Source organism: Natator depressus, chromosome 8, assembly GCF_965152275.1.
Source record: "Natator depressus isolate rNatDep1 chromosome 8, rNatDep2.hap1, whole genome shotgun sequence".
Taxonomy (NCBI): domain Eukaryota; kingdom Metazoa; phylum Chordata; order Testudines; family Cheloniidae; genus Natator; species Natator depressus.
Window position 1 is genome coordinate 12,589,256 of NC_134241.1, and position 18,395 is coordinate 12,607,650.

The 18,395-nt window shown below is 44.5% G+C and overlaps 1 protein-coding gene across 3 annotated transcripts in view; it reads left to right on the top strand.

The window, feature by feature from the left end:
* The window catches only part of LOC141991963 (S-phase kinase-associated protein 1), a 116,981-nt gene that overhangs the window by 41,438 nt on the left and 57,148 nt on the right, over positions 1-18,395 (top strand). The window contains exon 1 of one of the 3 annotated variants that reach the window (XM_074960447.1): positions 12,268-12,606. The exons of 1 other annotated variant lie outside the window; for it this stretch is intronic. In XM_074960447.1, the coding sequence (XP_074816548.1) occupies positions 12,505-12,606 (102 nt within the window). In that variant the 5' untranslated portion in view covers positions 12,268-12,504. Of the gene's footprint in view, positions 1-12,267; positions 12,607-18,395 lie in introns of those variants that run through there. One more of the 3 variants, XM_074960448.1, reaches the window with a different exon arrangement.

Below are 18,395 nucleotides of genomic sequence, written 5' to 3' on the forward strand. Positions count from 1 at the left end.
GGAGACCTGGTAACAGTCTTCAAATATACTAAGAGGTGATATAAAGAGAACAGGGATCAATTGTTCTCTACGTCCACTGAAAGTAAGACCAAAAGTAATGGGCTTAAATATATTAGGAAAATGTTTCTAACTGTAAGGGTACTTAAGCACTGGAATAGGCTTCCAAGGGAGGTTGTGGAATCCTCATTATTTGAGGATTTTAAGAACAGGTTAACACCTGTCAGGGATGGTCTAGGCTTACTTGGTCCTACTTCAGTACAAGGGGCTGGACCAGATGTTGTCTTGAGGTCCCTTCCAGCCCTATTTCTATGATTTGACAATTATACTACTTCTAGTTTCCAAATAAACCATAGAATTGCCAGCACCAGCCAGGAGAAGTAACCATGGGCTCATTTGTGGACAGATATAAGCACAGGAACCTAATTAAGATTGTACCCAATACAGTATTTGTTATTATGCTAAAGGCAAATGGCAAAGCCATTTTTACAACAAAATAGCAACTCCTTAAGTTCTCATTCCTGCAAACACTTTATACAAATGCTTAAGTTTAATCACACTCAGTGTGGATGGAGTGAATTGTGCCCACAGACCAGTAGATCTAACACTGCTGGGTTGTCAAGACTGGGAATTTCTGCCACAGCTATCAGGGTACTCTTGAATATGCCTTTTCTGGACCAACCAAATACATTCTTCCTAGGCAATGCACTCAGTTTTTAGTGAAACCATTTTTTAAAGTAAAACAAGAATTACAACTCACAGAGCTAAAATTTCTATTCAATATCCCATTAATTCTCAAGGCCTGACAACAAGGCTTCTGTGTAATAGAAAAACACCTGTGTGCTGCTGGCAAACTGCTGCCTCCCCCCACTGCAAAGCTAATTGGGCAATGAAGAGAGAGCTAAAATACTGCTGCAATGGACCCCCGTATCTCCTTTTCACTCATAAATTCCCCTAATTACAGGATTGAAAATTTGGCAGACAGTTCAAATTGCCACGGGTAATGATAACTTTCTGAAACCCATTCCTCCTCCAGACAAAGCATCTGATATCATTAAATAATTACTGAATTTCAGCTGGTGAAAGCAACACTCTGATCATTTGGAAAGACCATTTTCGTTATCTTTTCAGTCTACATTCTGAGAAGGAGAAACCATTCTGTTAAGTCATCCCAGTCAGATACTGTACAAGCAAAGGCACCAGATTAATATTATACAAGATCTGGCTACATGAGAGTCCACCTCCATGTCCCACCAGTAAGATCAGCACCAGTTAAGATAATGACCTTGTGAAGGGGTGTACCAGGCTTTCACAGCCCCCTGCTGGAGACCTTACTGCTCTGCTATGTCATCCCCACCCACCAGAGTAACAAAGATTAGTTTTCTGGGCCTGCCTAGAGAGACCTTACTATAATAGCTATATTGGAAGCTAAAGAGACCTGTTCCTCTAAGACCTAGAAGGGCTAGCAGCAGCCTATCAGGACCCTGCTGGCCCAGATAAAAGGAACTGCCCTGGCCTAACAGGTTAGTTAGTTCCTTGCTGGGATCACAGATGAAGGAAGGGGATGTGTGCTTCTCTGGCCAGAAGTGCTTGAGTTTGTTTTCTGGCTGTATTTTGTATAGCTGGATTTTCAAGTTCTAAGAACCTTAACCTTGAGATAAGGGTGAAGATAAAGAGGCTAGGTGGGAAGAGGCACAGGGAAGAAGTGGTGACAAACTGAATCAAGCAGTATGTGCCTGCTGTTTATAGGGTCCCTGGGTTGAAATCTCGTGTAACAGCTGGGCCCAGGTTCCCTGTGTGGTCCCAGGTAAAGTGACATAAACCCCAAGAAGAGTTAGAGCTTATCTGGGAGCCTGAACAAAGGGCTAAATTTAAAGGACCCAGAATCAGGGCAGAAGATCCTAGTAAGGGAAGATAAGCTGTTCATATATTGGACTCTTTAATACCCCAGAAGGAGTTCAGTTGGACTTTGTGACTGGTCTGAAGGGCTGTCACTGAAGACATACTGAGGTTGGCCTGCAGGAGGCACTGGGGTGAGAGAAAGATTGCAATACCTCCCCCATAACTTAGAAAGAGGTTATGAGTCTATTAGAGGAGTGGGTGGATGAGGTTCTATAGCTGGGGTAGGCAAACTTTTTGGCCCAAGGACCACATCAGGGTTCTGAAACTGATGGAGGGCAGGTGTAGTGTATTAAATTGTTCCCCATAGGAATGTGCTACTTACAGTGTACTACTAATGGCTGCGAGTCCTGGTGCTCTGAGCGGCATGGTAATGGATAAGGGGCAGGGAGTCCCAGGGGGCAGTCAGGGGACAGGGAGCAGGGGGAAGTTGGACAGGCGTGGGAGAGCCAGGGGGCCTGTCAGGGGGTGGGGGTGTGGATAGGGGTCGGGGCAGTTAGGGGACAGGGGAGGTTGGATACAGGGTGGGGTCCTGGAGAGGCAGTTAGGGGACAAGGAGCAGGGGGGGTTGGATGGGTCTGAGGGGGGGCAGTCAGGGGGCGGGAAGTGGGAGGGGGCAGAGGCCAGGCTGTTTGGGAGACACAGCCTTCCCTACACAGGTGTAGTGTATTTAAATTACTCCCCGTAGGAATGAGCTACTTATGGTGTACTACTCATGGCTGCCAGTCCTGGTGCTTGTAAGTAGCACATTCCTACGGGGAGCAATTTAATACACTACGCCCAGCGACTCTCGCAGCCCCGCTGCCTAGAGCGCTGACGGCACAGCGAGCTGAGGCTGCGCGGGAGGGACCGGGGGCTACCCTCCCTGGCCGGGAGCTCAAGGGCTGGGCAGGACGGTCCCGCAGGCCAGATGTGGCCCGCGGGCCGTAGTTTGCCCACCTCTGTTCTATAGCCTATAAACAAGAAGTCAGACTAGATGATCATGATGGCCCCTTCTGGCCTTAAAGTCTGAGCCTCAGAAAAAAAAGGGGTAGAGGAGGCAGGGCAAAATGGAGAGGAGCTTGGAGTGCTGGGAGAATGATACTGGTAGCACAAATCCTTTGATGGGGAAGTGAGGTCACAGCAAACACTCAGCAGAGAAAAAAAGTATCCATAATTAGGGCTGTCAAGCGATTAAAAAAATTGTGATTAATCATGCAATTAATTGCACTGTAAAACAATAATATAATACCATTTAAATATTTTGGATGTTTTCTACATTTTCAAATATTGATGTCAATTACAACACAGATTACAAAGTGTACAGTGCTCGCTTCATATTTATTTTGATAAGTATTTGAACAAAAGAAATAGTATTTTTCAATTCACCTAATACAAGTACTGTAGTGCAGTCTCTTTATCATGAAAGTTGAACTTACAAATGTAGAATTATGTACAAAAAAAATTGCATTAAAAAATAAAACAATGTACAATTTTAGAGCCTGCAAGTCCACTCAGTCCTTCTTCTTGTTCAACCAATCGCTCAAACAAGTTTGTTTACATTTGTAGGCGATAATGCTGCCCACTTCTTCTTTACAATGTCACCTGAAAGTGAGAACAGGCATTCACATGGCACTGTTGTAGCCGGCATCGCAAGATATTTACGTGCCAGATGCACTAAAGATTCATATGCCCCTTCATGCTTCAACTACCATTCCAGGGGACATGCAGCCATGCTGATGATGGGTTCTGCTTGGTAACAATCCAAAGCAGTGTGGACCGATGCATGTTCATTTTCATTATCTGAGTCAGATGCCACCAGCAGAAGGTTGATTTTCTTTTTTGGTGGTTCGGGTTCTGTAGTTTACACATTGCAGTGTTGCTCTTTTAAGACTTCTGAAAGCATGCTCCACACCTTGTCCCTCTCAGATTTTGGAAGGCACTTCAGATTCTTTATCCTTGGGTCAAGTGCTGTCGCTGTCTTTACAAATCTCACATTGATACCTTCTTTGCGTTTTTGAAATCTGCAGTGAAAGTGTTCTTAATGAACAACATGTGCTGGGGCATCATCCCAGACTGCTATAACATGAAATATATGGCAGAATGCAGGTAAAACAGAGCAGGGGACATACAATTCTCTCCCCAAAGAGTTCAGTCACAAATGTAATTAACGCATTATTTTTTTAACGCGCGTCATCAGCATGGAAGCATGTCCTCTGGAATGGCGGCCGAAGCATGAAGGGGCATATGAATGTTTAGCATATCTGGCACGTAAATACCTTGCAATGCTGGCTACAGAAGTGCCATGCAAATGCCTGTTCTCACTTTCTGGTGACATTGTAAATAAGAAGAGGGCAGCAGTATCTCCCGTAAATGTAAACAAACTTGTTTGTCTTCGCGATTGGCTGAACAAGAAGTAGGACTGAGTGGACTTGCAGGCTCTGAAGTTTTACATTGTTTTGTTTTTGACTGCACTTATGTAACAAAAAAAATCTACATTTGTAATTTGCACTTTCACAACAAAGAGATTGCACTACAGTACTTGTACAAGGTGAATTGAAAAATACTATTTCTTTTATCATTTTTACAGTGCAAATATTTTATTTCATTTACAACACAATACAATATATATGAAAATTGGAGAAAAACATCCAAAATATTTACTATATTTCAATTGGTGTTCTATTGTTTAACAGTGCGATTAAAACTGTGATTAATGTTTTTTAGTTAATCGCATGAGTTAACTGCAATTAATCGACAGCCCTTTCAATAATTCAAGCAGAAGAAGGCAGGGTCTGATGTCATTCTGGACACATAGAGAATTGGGAAGGTGGTTGCTGCTGGGTTTGGGATGTCCTGGATTCCTGAGTTGACTCCCTTCTCTCTTCCCCTCCCAATGCTTTTCATCCTCTGACAGCCACATGGACTGGGGAAGGATGTCCCAGCTGCTTCAGATCTGAGAGGGTGAGGCGACAAGGGAAACCTAGGTGGGCTTCAGCTCTTGCCCTGCTCCTGGCTGCCACTGGTGGGGGAGTTCCTTAGCTTCTGGGGATTGGCTCCACTCCACAGGAATGTTCTTCCTCCTTGTAATTTGGAATTATGATTTTTTTGTGTATGATTTATTATTACACTAATTTAAATTATGCCTGACAGTATCTGCTCTAATGACGCCTGGGTGGAGTGGCAGGTGTGATTGCAGGTCGAGATTAAGGTGCACTGGCAGCAGTACCTGATGGCATAATGTCAGACTTGAGTCAGTCCTGTTAGCCCAGTTGCATAAGCATTAAACTTGCTTCCAAACTTTCCTCAAGCCAAAAAAGAGTATTCAATGTAGATACTGTATAAAGTCAACTGTGATACATCAATAATTTCAGGGTGCTGCAGCATGTTCTTCTACTCCACCCTTATAATAGGGATTTTGGTTAGAACATTCTGTTATGTAAGATGTAAACTACATTGAGAACCATAATAATTATCCTAACTGCATCACCATCTATTTATAACAGCCAAGATGTGAGGCACAGAAATTCAGTATAGTATTGTCTAACGAACAAAATGTAACAGGGTGGATCTGTTCATTATATTGAAATCTGATTACGTATTTGTTAAAAAAGGAGATTCCTTATTAGTACTAATAATGGATAAATAATAACCTAATGCTTTTATCAGTCACATTGAAACAAAATTAAAATTCTGATCTGAGAATAGCTTTTCTATGCAGTGCCTGTTATATTCACAGGCCTTTTCTCATTTTATCAGGTTTCTTTGTACTTGAGCATGAATATGGAGTCTCAAATGGAATTTTTTCTCCCTCCTGAACACTTTGCCCTACATATAGGAAAAGGTCAGGATTTATTTGAACTCTGACCTGTTTACAAATGTGGAGTTGCCTCCTAGTCAAGTCAATAGGAGTTGCAAGAGCTCAGCACTTCTCAGAATTAGGTCCCTGAGCTGAAGATGAACTGGATAAAAGGCACTGGTCAGCATTTGCTTTAGGAGTTATATTTTGGTTGTGAACATAAATACAAGTGAATCTGCCCTGGGGTAAAATTCTATGTCTTCCCCTTCCCTAGTTGTAATATCTCCAAACCAAAACCAATTTTAGCCTCAGCCCTGGATTATCAATCACACTGGCTTGGTGACCCTGTGGTTAAACTTTTCATTACCATTTGAATAACATGGGTGTGATTCCCATAATCTGTACTCTTGCTGAGTGCACTGGGGAGGCAGTATGCATGTGTCCTGAAGGGGCTTTTCCCTGCAGTGATCTCTCTGGCCAGTCTAGGAATAGCTCTGAAAGACTCTCATCCTCCATCTGGGCAAAGAAAGCTGGTCATTATTACAGGGGCTTTGTGAGATGAGGTGTTAATTGGAGAAGGGGACTTCGAAAACCCCTGGTTATAATCAGCAGAAAATGTCTAGGAAAAAAACATAACCAACTCAGGTTTCAGAGTAGCAGCCGTGTTAGTCTGTATTCGCAAAAAGAAAAGGAGTACTTGTGGCACCTTAGAGACTAACCAATTTATCTGAGCATAAGCTTTCATAAGCTCACAAATAGAAGTAAAATCATGTATTGTCTTGGCTAAATTGTGTCTTGCTCCTCTCTGTTGCCCTTGGAGCTGGGCTATAGAAGCATAGCTGCATAAGAAAGGTGCACTGGTGTTTTGGATCTGTAAAGAGCAGATCCAGGTAGAAGGCCTGTGGGATTACAGGGGGAAGGGCAGTGCTTTGCATTCTTTACATTTGCTGATGAAAGGTGCAGCATACGCTCGTCCTGGGTTTATAAAAAGGTAGGGGGAAGGAATCCTGGTCTCTTTGCCAATTTAGCTGGCTCCTTAGGTCTATGAGGCATGCCTGATTGCATTAGCCAGCTGCCCTCTATGTGGGCAGAAATCACTAATGTCTGTGTTTTGCCTCAGCCCTGTTCACTGGGATAGGAAAAGAAGATACTTTCTGCTCCTGCACAGGTCTAGCTAGAATTTAGACCTTACATTTTGTTTGAGGTTGAGGTTAAAGGAAGGGAAGACCACAGCCATTTAGCTACGTTAGATACATTTAAATCCTACATAATTTGGATTTCTGTAGTTGGCTGTTTCAGTCAGAAACAGTTGTCATTCCTTTATATGTGGGCAGGAAGAGCAGAGAAGAGATTCCATCCAGTGCCCAAGAAAGATTAGGTGGGATTTATGTCTGTACAATGCATGTGGGAGGTGCCAAGTGTATGTTCCTTGCAATAAAAACCTGTAACATATTACTTCCATGACAACTGCCTGTTTATGATCTTTTCCATGTTCCAAGAGTTTAAAAGAAGCTTCTGGAAATGATCATCAGGCAACAGGAAAGCATTTATTGAGAGAACTGGTGGTGTGAAGTATGTTGATGTGAGCATGTCAGCAAACCTAAAGTGGTGTGAGACTGATTCAGCAGAACACTTAAGCATGATGTGCTTAAGTTTTTTGCTGAACTGGAGCCTCTAAACCCACCACTGTTGCTGACTCCCTCTGTGGCCTGTGGCAAGATACTTACAGAGAAGGAAACTGAGATAGAGAGGGTAACATAGGGAAGTAAGCATTATTACCCCATCTCAGAGTTGCTGCAAGATTAATGAGAGAATGTCTGTAAAGTGTTTTGAAGATTCAAAGTGTTAAGTAAATGCTAAGAATATTATATTCAGACCCAGCTGCGTGTTCTGCAAATAATTAGGGGAACACCTTGAACACAACCTGGCATGTTTTCTTGTGATGAAATAAAAAATATGGGGGTGAGGGAGTGCAACACTGAATAACAAAAGTATGTGATTTGAGAGATTTACTGTTGAAAGGACTAACTTCATTTGGAAGAAAATGTGGGTGCTATGTGATTTTGAAACTCAGATCCACGGTTTCTCAGGTTGGGGACACAAAATTTGAAGTTGAAAATGTTGGGCCTATGATTTTGCCTGAAGGGGGGGATATATTTATACTTGACTTTGTCCTGGGTTGTGTGTGTGCGTATGAGGGGGTTGTTTAGATTTTGTTCTATTTGGTTTTATGTTTGGATGTGCACAAACACAGAGAAATTGTTGAATTTTTGAAAAATAAAGGAATAGGGCCACCCTCTCCTTGCTTTCTGGCCAGACTAACCAAAAAGCTCATATTTAAAGTGTCCTAAACATACTTATATTTTCAGAGTAACATTTTTTTTATAAAGTGTTTAGGTTCTTCACAAAAGGGTTTATATAGGAATGTAACATTAGCCAGACCAGATCTTGCCTCCTGCAGTAATCCATGCCTGCTGCTTCAGAGTAAGGCAAACATCCCCTTTAATGCTCCCCGTTTGCTGTATGCACTCTTCTCTACAGCTTGATACTTTGTCATACTTTGCAGGCCCTTATTTCTGCTTACTGTTGGCTGGAAGGATCTGGTGGTAGCAGATTCATCACTCTTATCAACAGCTGTGGTCCTGAGGCCTAAAATCATTTTTAATATAACTCTATGGACTATGATGGAGATATACCCGGGAAGAATTTGGCCTTGCATTCATAATAGGGGGAGCCATGTTGACATTGTCCCTTTTGTGATGCTCATCAGTGAGGATTTGCTGCTCTATTTTTGCTGCTCTTCTCTGTCTGATACTTTTTTCCAAAGATGCTTATATCCTCATTATGGGGTGAATCAGCTCATAAAGTTTGCAGTGCCATGCTGGTGACTAGTGACCATAATGGCAATTTTTGTAACATTAATTATGATGCATTTAGGCATTTTTACAATACCACTGATGGAAACACCCTCTCCCAACTCTAATATTAGAGCCTTGGAGGTGTCACTGTAGGTCATGTGTTAATTAAGTTGAAAGATGGGCACTGTCACCCATTAGAGGAGCAGGTAATTTACACTTATAAATGCTACATTTATTGTATTTTCCCATGATAGATTTTGTTCCAGTATGAAGAAAACAACAAATCCCTCCCATGACCTGTTTAATAAAAAACTTTAATTTTCTTCCTAGGCAATATTAATGGGGGGGGAGGAGCGAAACCCAAACTCTCACAATTAATATCACCTTCGAAATAAGACTTTCTAATAACGGCAGCGGTGACCTGAGTGCGAGCAAAGCTATGTCTGGCAATCAGTTGGCTCAGCTTGACTCAAATACTACTACTTCAGTGTTGTCCTGAAACTTGTGAAGTCATTTAAATCAGTCTAAAGTGAGCATAAAATATGTTGGCTCATATTAAAGAAGTTCTGTATTAAAATCACAAATGAGTTTGATTCCCCATAGTTTAAATTCCAGGGTATTACTAATTAAGAGGTCTTTTGGTTTTTGGTACTGTTTCTCTCCCTCTATGTGTGAAACTTGCAAGCTGCTAATTGTGTTAGTACATTCTAAGACAGAGTCTGTTCTCAAAGCAATTCTTTGTAACAACAACTACTCACACAGAGAGAGACTCAAAGCAATACTCTGTAACAACAGAAACAGCACTCAAAGACTCCCCGCCCTTTTGTTGTATTCATCTCGCTTTGTTAACAATTGTGATTAAAATAGAGATAGAGGATGTATGTGGATGGATGCTTGGTGTGGATAATAACTGAATGATCAGGGAGGTGCCAGCCTAAGAATGCAGTGTCCATCGGCTGAAGAAGGCGTCAAGTGGAAATAACCAGAGGACCCCTGGAGGGCAGACTGGAATCCACCCAACAGCCTCAAGGATGGGAGAACCAAAGAACAAGATAACGTCTGGCAGCACGGAGCCATCAGGAATGTTTGATTGATTCAGCAACAGCATGATGAAGCAATTCCCATAGACTGGCATAGGAAGAAATTCCTATAAAAATGGACTCTAGAAAGTGAGAACTTTGGGGGTCTGATTCTGCAAACCAACTTCCAGGAGCATCGATGAGCATCTGACAAGGCCCTGCTCCCTCCTCACGTCCAGGCCACCTGGCCAGTGGCTTGGCATGAGCAACTCTAAGGCTGGTAACTATGATAACAACCTTGCAGAACCTGTGTGTGTGTGTGTGTATATATATATGAATGAATGTGTGAATAAATATGAAATTGAATGGAATGTTATACCTATAACTAACTGCTTACTATGATTCTTTCTGTATTCACAATAAATGTGGCATTTTGCCTTTTCCCCTTTAATAAGATCCTGCTGGTTTTTATTTTATTGGTATAACAAATACAGTTATCACTGTAGGCTGCACCAATTTTAGCCTTTCTGTGGACATTTCATGCATTCTCAGCAAGAGTGTTATAGCAGTCAAATTCAGTGGCTCTTAACCTTTCCAGGCTATTGTACCCCCTTCACGAGTCTAATTTATCTTGCATACCCCCAACTTACACCTCACTTAAAAACTACTTGCTTACAAAATCAGGCCTAAAAATGTAAAAGTGTCACAGCACATTACTGAAAAACTGCTTATTTTCTCTTTTTACCATATAAATTATAAAATAAATCAATTAGAATAAAAATATTGTACTTACATTTCAGTGTATAGGATATAGAGCAGTATAAACAAGTAATTGTCTGTATAAAATTTTAGTTTGTACTGCCTTCACTAGTGCTTTTTTTGTAGCCTGTTATAAAACTAGGCAAATATCTAGATGAGTTGATGTACCCCCTGGAAGACCTCTGTGTACCCCCGGGGTACACATAGACCAGTGGTTCTCAACCAGGGGTAATTCAGAGATGATGAAAGTTAAAGAACCTCGCACAGTGACTAGATTCTTACCTGAGAGTAAGGGGCACGATTTTGTTGCCAAATTAAAATGCGAATAACATCTTCATAACAAGCGCTGTATATAATAGTACTAATGACTGAAGATGGCTCAAAGGCTTTTCAGAAGCTTTATTCTATGGTCTTATTCTCCCGATCACGGGTGAGGCTAAACTACTGGAAATTTCTTCTAAGTGGTTCCTACTAAAACCAGTCTTGGTTTACACTTGGGCCACCAGCTCCTCATCCATCTGCAGACAGTGAGACACCTTGCTGATAATGGAAGCTGCATCAATGGAGATATACAGTTGGAATAATATTCTCATTAAGGGCACATGAATCTGTGCAATCTTACTTTGAAGTGTTATAAAGGTGGTAGGAGAAGGGATAGAGTACTGAGCCGGGGGGGTCTCTGTAAGAGTGACTTTGCTAACAAGGACCAGGTGCCCACCACAGCCCTCTGTGACTTCTCTACTAGAAATGAGTGGATCCAGCAAAGGGCAGACCATTCACTCCCGCGGGATCTCATACATGTCATTAACACTGTATGATCAACAGCATGAAATGCCCCAGCAAGGTTGAAGAGGATGAATGTAGAGACGGGCTCGGTCTCCTAAGCCAGGAGCAGGTCACTTTAGTCCTAGCTTTCCCTCTCCTAGACAAAAGAATGCTTTTCGCTACGTCTCACTGGGCATGCTGACCCTTCCTTGTAAACTGAAAGCTTCATACCGCTTCCAGCTCATCAGCAACTTTACCCTTCTGTTGTGTCATGGTGACTAATATCAGCTGTATATCTGATGCTCTCAGGAAAACCACATAGCTGATGACAGGTTTCAGAGCAGCAGCCGCGTTAGTCTGTATTCGCAAAAAGAAAAGGAGTACTTGTGGCACCTTAGAGACTAACCAATTTATTTGAGCATAAGCTTTCGTGAGCTACAGCTCACTTCATCGGATGCATAAAAGTGGAATATGCAGTGAGGAGATTTTTATACACACAAACCATGAAAAAATGGGTGTTTATCACTTCAGAAGGTTTTCTCTCCCCCCACCCCACTCTCCTGCTGGTAACAGCTTATGTGAAGCGATCGCTCTCCTTACAATGTGTATGATAATCAAGGTGGGCCACTTGCTATCCTACAGGCCAGGTGAGGAACAGACACCAAGGTACCGGCTCCCTGGAGCGGGTGTGGAGGGAGTACCCTGCTGGGGGAGGGCGGAGTTGGGCCGGTTGCCTGGAGTCAGGGGCAGCACCCTGTCGCGAGGGAGGCCTCACACCCCTCTAGTCTGGAGCCCGGACGCCGCGGCGGAGCCCGACAACAACACCTCCAGCTGTACCGCGCATGCTCTGATCGTCTCCAGTCGCTCAGTTCAGGCACCTTCACCCGTCGCTTCGTTAGGGGTGCTGCGCATGCGCCCCTCCACTCTCCTCTTCCTTTTGCTCCAGCGGTGCACATGCGTCCTTCCATTCGTCCGCAACTCGCTGTAAGCATTGCGCATGCGCTAATCCTGACATCGCTACGGCGTTGAAGTAAGCATGCGCTGATATTTCGGGCTTCGTCCCAGTGCTACGATCATTACGCATGCGCTGTCTCTTTTCGGCCGGCCCCGCCCTCTCACTGTAGGTATCACGCATGCGCTGCCTTCTCGTCCACTTCTGTGCATGCGCTGCGTTACCCCTCCCCTCCGAAATGAAAGCAGAGGGGGTGACGTCAGGGCGCGGCGGCCATTACACGGAGGGGAGCGGAGAACGAGTGAACGCTGGAACCGCTGCTGGGAGCCGGACTCGAGCTGTGGAAGCTGCTAGCGCCTTCCGCCGCCGCGCCTCCCCTGTGTCCTGTGAGGCCGCGGCCGCTGCCTGGAGCGGATCGTAGGGGGTGGCGTGGCAGAGCCCAGCGGCAGGAGCCGGTGAGGAGAGCGAGCGGTCGGTATGGAGGAGAAGGTCTTCACCAAGGAGCTGGACCAGTGGGTGGAGCAGCTCAACGAGTGCAAGCAGCTGTCTGAGGGGCAGGTGAAGAGCCTCTGCGAGAAGGTAAGTGGAGGTGGGGGCCGGGGAGGCAGGGAAGAGCGAACCTCTGCGGTGAGGCGAGACCTGGGAAAGGGAGCCTGGGCTGGGGGCGCGAAGCGGAGGGGGCGAGCAAATGGAGCGCCTCTGACCGGGTGAGGGGAAGGAGGGGGCTGGGGAACAGCTTGTGGGAGGGGAGGGGGAGTTGGCCTCTCCGAGGGGCAGCTGCGGGAGTGGAGCACGGCAGAGTCGGGGAAGCGGTGTTGGCCGGGGGGGCTCCGTGGATGAATCTCCTCCGGCGGGGCCGATGTTTTCTAGCGCCGCTGCGGCTGCCTGAAGCTGTCTCACCCCGCGGGGATAGCGGGTCCAGGAGCTCCGCGGCGGGCGGCCGGGCGCGGGGTGTCCTCCTCCCGGGCAGCTCTGCGCCCCCTGTCGCTCCGCTCGGAGACTGACTCCTTCGGCTGCTCTTCGCTGCCGCCTAAAATGGCGCCTCTCGCCGTGATCCTCCGGGCGAAGAGACTCTTGTGTACATCAGCCATCCTCGGCGCTCAGGGTATTTCGCTCTGGGTGTCATGGCCTAGCTCTCACTGGCTCCGTGCTAGACGGACGAAGGCAAATCCGTAAAGCCACATTTGCACGTCGTCCAAACGCTAGCCCTCTTCTCCCCAGTGCCCCAGCCCCACTTTCCATTTTAAAAACGTGTTTGAAATATCTTTGGAATTGTTGAGTTGTATGCCCAGAAGATGGGAGCGTTGTGGCCACAAATTTGTGTCTTCTGGGTTATGATGCTAATCTCCAACCCATTCTGTAATTGTTGCCATGTTGGAGCACCTGGGAACAAGATGCCAGTCCCCTTGGGGCAGTTAATACATGTTTGTTTTTCTTGTAACAGTCTGTCAAAATAGCAGGAATTACAATGGAAGTGGAAATTTTATTTTAAGGTGGTAATGTAACTGTTCCCATCCCCCAAAAGTCATTTGAATTTGGGATTTTCTGACTCCTTCATTGCATTCATTTTTATCTTCATTATGTGTTTGGAATGGCCTTTAAAATGTAGTTGGGAATTAGATTAATTTGAGGTTTTTCTAAATTTTGTCTGAAGTAAACTTAAATTTAAGAAGTAACAAATTTACTTCCTGTTTTGTAACTGGAGTTGTTATGGGTGTTGAGGATTGGCTGTTATAATCTATTTTTCAGGTTGTTCCTGTGCTCATGGTTTTCATAAGTTTAGAAAAGCCCTGCAAAATTTACCTAGAGAATAATCATTTGATACTCTACTTTTTAAAAAAAACAACAACAAAAAAACTAATGGTTGGACAGGTACATTTTCATGACAGTTTTGTAAAGCTGTTAGAGGATGTATAATTTTTTGCTTTTTATTTCCCCTTCAAAGTGTGCATTAATGCCAGAAGGTGAAAAATTTATGCTAGTGCAAATTATTTTGGTTTTTCTTAAACTAGTCTATTTCAATGCAGTGGCTTTCTGACGTGTTGTCACCAAAATCTTGTGTGCAAATACAGTAACTCCTCACTTAACGTTGTAGTTATGTTCCTGAAAAATGCAACTTTAAGTGAAATGATGTTAAACTAATCCAATTTTCCCATAAGATTGAATGTAAATGTGGGGGGTTAGGTTCCAAGGAAATTTTTTGGGGGCAGACAAAAGGCATTATATACTGAACTGTACTGTGGTTGGGAGGTGCCCCTAGCTTACTTCACGCAGGCACAGCCCACTGCAGACTGTGAGGCAGGCAAGGATGCTAGGAAGTACCTTTGGGCAGCGGTAGCTTCCCCCCAGAAGAACAGGCACCGACTTTGCTGGGGGATGCTCCAGGCCCACCTCTTCCCACCCCCACTCTACTTCCTCCCCGGAGCACACTGTGTCCCCGCTCTTCCCCCTCCCTCCCAGTGCTTCCTGAGGAGCAGTGGTGCTCCTTCCTCTCAGAAAGTCCTAAGTGCTGCCAAACAGCTGTTTGGCGGCAGGCGAAATGCTGGGAGGGAGGAGGAGGTGGCAGAGAAGAGGAACTTGTGCAGTGCTTCCTTGTAAAGTCGCTGCTCTTCCGCAGAATTTTACAAGCAGTGGACAGAGCAGGCAGCCAAAGGACATTATAAGGGAGCATTGCACAACTTTAAACGAGCATGTTCCCTAATGGAGCAGTGACGTAACTTCGAAACAGTGTTAAGCGGGAGGATGTTAAGTGAGGAGTTACTGTAGGTAACTCTTAGGTAAATGGAAACCTGCATCATGGTAAGATCACTTGGAGCAATTAATGATGAGGCATTCTCATTCCTGGGTTTTAGAAACACTTTTTGTGTAGATCACAGTACCCTCTGCTTTAATACTGACCTGCCTTTCACAAATGGCGTTCTAATTTTGAATACTGATCAAGTTATGTTGACTTACAATCGAAAAGTTTTTATGGCTTAGCATAAGAATGTGCATGTAATTCTAGTGTGGGGGGGAAATATTTGCGGAGTGTAAGACATCACTGATGTTCACCTACTGTAAATACTCTTACTTTATCACTAATACTGAAGAACTACAGTGTGTTGTTTGAATCTGCTTCTTTCCAGAGGATTCTTTGTAATCTTGATAGTCACTGAAAAGAACTTTAATGTGCACTTGTCTATTAATGTACTGAGTCCAAACTTTACAACTGTGAAGTATTCCAACGCTTTAATTTTGTTCAAATAATGGCACATATTTAATTCTCTAAATTATAATGTTTCAAATAGGTAATAAGACATGTGCAAAAATTAATTTTAGTCATATGATGCTTGAATACAATATACTAATCTTTTTCTTAAATTAATCTTCCAAGGGATATATAAAGTGGTATCTTGGTAAGTGAGTTGATCCCTGTAACTATGCTTTAATACTTGTTAAAATAATGCATAATGTTTTACAAATACACAAGACTAGTTCCCTGCCACAGTGTGCTTTCAGTTAAATTAAATACCATGACAGTACCTGAGTTTATCCATCTTGCTGCCAAATGGAATCCACATCCCTGAGTTAAATGCCCAAGCTTCCCTGTATGATGCATGGGGAGAGCTAGGTGCCTAAGAATGGAATCCATAGAAGCCGGCAAGTTGAGCATAGAAATGCCATACCTCCCCCGGCATGAGTCCCACTCCTCAAAGGGAGTTATTTGCTGAACTCATTTTTGGGGCTCACAGCCATGAACTCTCTCCTGGAGTTAAACACCCTAAGCCAGGGGTGGGCAAACTACGGCCCTACAGCCATTTTAATCTGGCCCTTGATCTCCCACTGGGGAGCGGGGTCTGGGGCTTTCCCTGCTCTGGCACACCAGCCAGGGAGCAGGGATGGGGGGCTGCTCTGGGCTGCTCCCAGAAGCAGCAGCCTTTTCCCCCCTCCTGCTCCTACGCATTGGGGCAGGCAGGGGACTGCATGCTGCCCCAGCAGCTCCCATTGGCCGGGAACCGCAGCCAGTGGGAGCTGCAGGGGCGGCACCTGCTGAAGGGGCAGTGTGTAGCAGAGCCACCTGGCTGCATAGGAGTGGGGGGGCATGCCGCTTTTTCCGGGAGCCACTTGAGGTAAGCGCCACCCAGAGCCTTCACCCCTGAGTCCCAGCCCCCGTCCCAGTCCTGGTCCCCCTCCGAACCTCTCGGTCCCACTCTGGAGCACCCTTCTACACCCCAAACCCCTCATCGCTAGCCTGACCCCAGAACCTGCACCCCCCAGCCTGGGCCCCAACCCCCTGCTTCAGCCCTGATCCCCCTCCTACCCTCTGAACCCCTCTGTCCCACCCTACTACACCCCAACCCCCCCAGCTCCACACCTGGAGCCCGCACCCCCCCACTCAGCCTGGCCACACTCCGGAGCCTGCACCCCCAGCCAGAGACCTCTCCCACACCCCAACCCCAATTTCGTGAGCATTCATGGCCCACCATATAATTTCTATACCCAGATGTGGCCCTTGGGCCAAAAAGTTTGTTCACCCTTGCCCTTAGCCATTTCTTGCCTCCCCCCTCAAAAAAACAAACTGAGGAGGAGATGGTAGTGCCCCCTTATAACCTTTAGGTTGGTGGTTAGCGCCCTCACGATGTGGTGGACAATAGGTTCAGATCTCCTTCCCATCTGATTTGTACCAGAGATTTGAACCTGTCTCCTGCCTCTCAGCAGAATGCCCTAGCCACTGGGCTAAGTGGTATTCTGGGGTTGGTATTTCAGTATCTTCCATTGAAGCTGTTCCACTATAGATAAATTAAATATTAATTGGGCCAGAGAAAGTGACTATAGCTCAGTGGGTAGGCCATTCTCCTGTTGGGTGGGAGATGTGGGTGCAGATCAGAGGAAGGAATTGAACTCAGGTCTCCCGCATCCTTGCAGAATGCTATAACCACTTTTTTAAAGGTTTTATGGAGTGGACACCATTATCTTCCTGTGGGGTTCTGTATGGGGCCTGATCCAGTAGATGTGCTTTAAGGCTAATTCTAATAATGCCTACTGGATTGGGCCCCTCAGGGAAGGTAGTGGTGGGAGAACACCTCCTTTTAAGGTCCTGCTGGGGCTTTAGGCATGAGAGAATCATCTGGAGTCAGGACTGAGGCAGTATTTCCCTGATTGCTGGTAGGTTTTTAGGTGCCGCTGGGACTTCACGAAAATAAACATATGGACCTACGGTATTAGGCGGCAGCTGCTGAATGGGTGTTTTGAGGATCTGAATTTTGGACTTAGGTGGCCAAAGTGGCAGTTAGATACGTTATTTCTTCCTTTATGGATCTTTCCCACAGTGCTTATGTATAATGGTGATGAGCACTGCAGAAATACCTCTTATACTGCTGGTAGGAAAGATGACATGCTCAAAAAGGTACTCAGTACATGTTGATGTAGTCCTGTTGGAAAGAATACTGTGTTAACATGCACTACGAATCTTTTAGAGTGCATCAGCAGGGCCTACATAAGTCAGGTAGAATTCTTCTGTCGACCTAACGCTGTCTGCATGGCTGGGGTTTGATCGGCTTAACTGTGTTGCTCAGGGGTGTGGATTTTCCCTATGTCTGAGTGACTTAGCTGGGTCTACCCAACTTTTTAGTATAGACCAGGCCCTACTGACTCTAAAGGTAGTTTCAGTGAGAGATTGGAGTGGAAATGAAGCTTCGTGGTGGTTCCAAGACATGAATAGAAGGCTGGAGAGGGAGGGAATAATTGAAAATTGAATGGGATTAAGGGAGGGTTTATTAACAAAATGGGATGCTTGAAAGTGGGAGCTGAATTAAATAATAATTTAATTATGTCCCTTTTAAAGGGGAATGGTAGTATTGAATACATAGTATGTTTTACAGACTTATTTTAGTGCTGTGGTAAGAAAAATCAGTTTAGAATGGATTCTTGTATATTTTGTCCATAGCTTATATCTGATAAGGATCTTCAGACTCTGAACTCTGCCATCCAAGAAGTTGTATGCATTGTAAATTGGAGCTAGTGGAATAGAAATAAGCCTAAGAGTTCTGTTCTTTCCTTCTTCATCTATCCTGGTTAAGAATACATGTATGTTTGCATTATTCCATCCTGTAATATGATGACTCTAATCTAGTTGCTCCATTAATATACCACCTCATAGTATTGTGCCTGGTCATATAGCTAATGATGACTATGCTATAACTTGGCAAAAAGTCCACTGGAAAGAAATAACTCCTTGAGTAGTACCAGCTACAAAAAAAAAAAAAATTTTAAATTTAAAAATACAACTTCAGTAATGAATGGTGATCAGATTTTTCAACAGTTGATATTTATTCTGAGATGAATGGTTTCTTAGTGTATAACTGACACATCTTACAGATGTTGCTTTG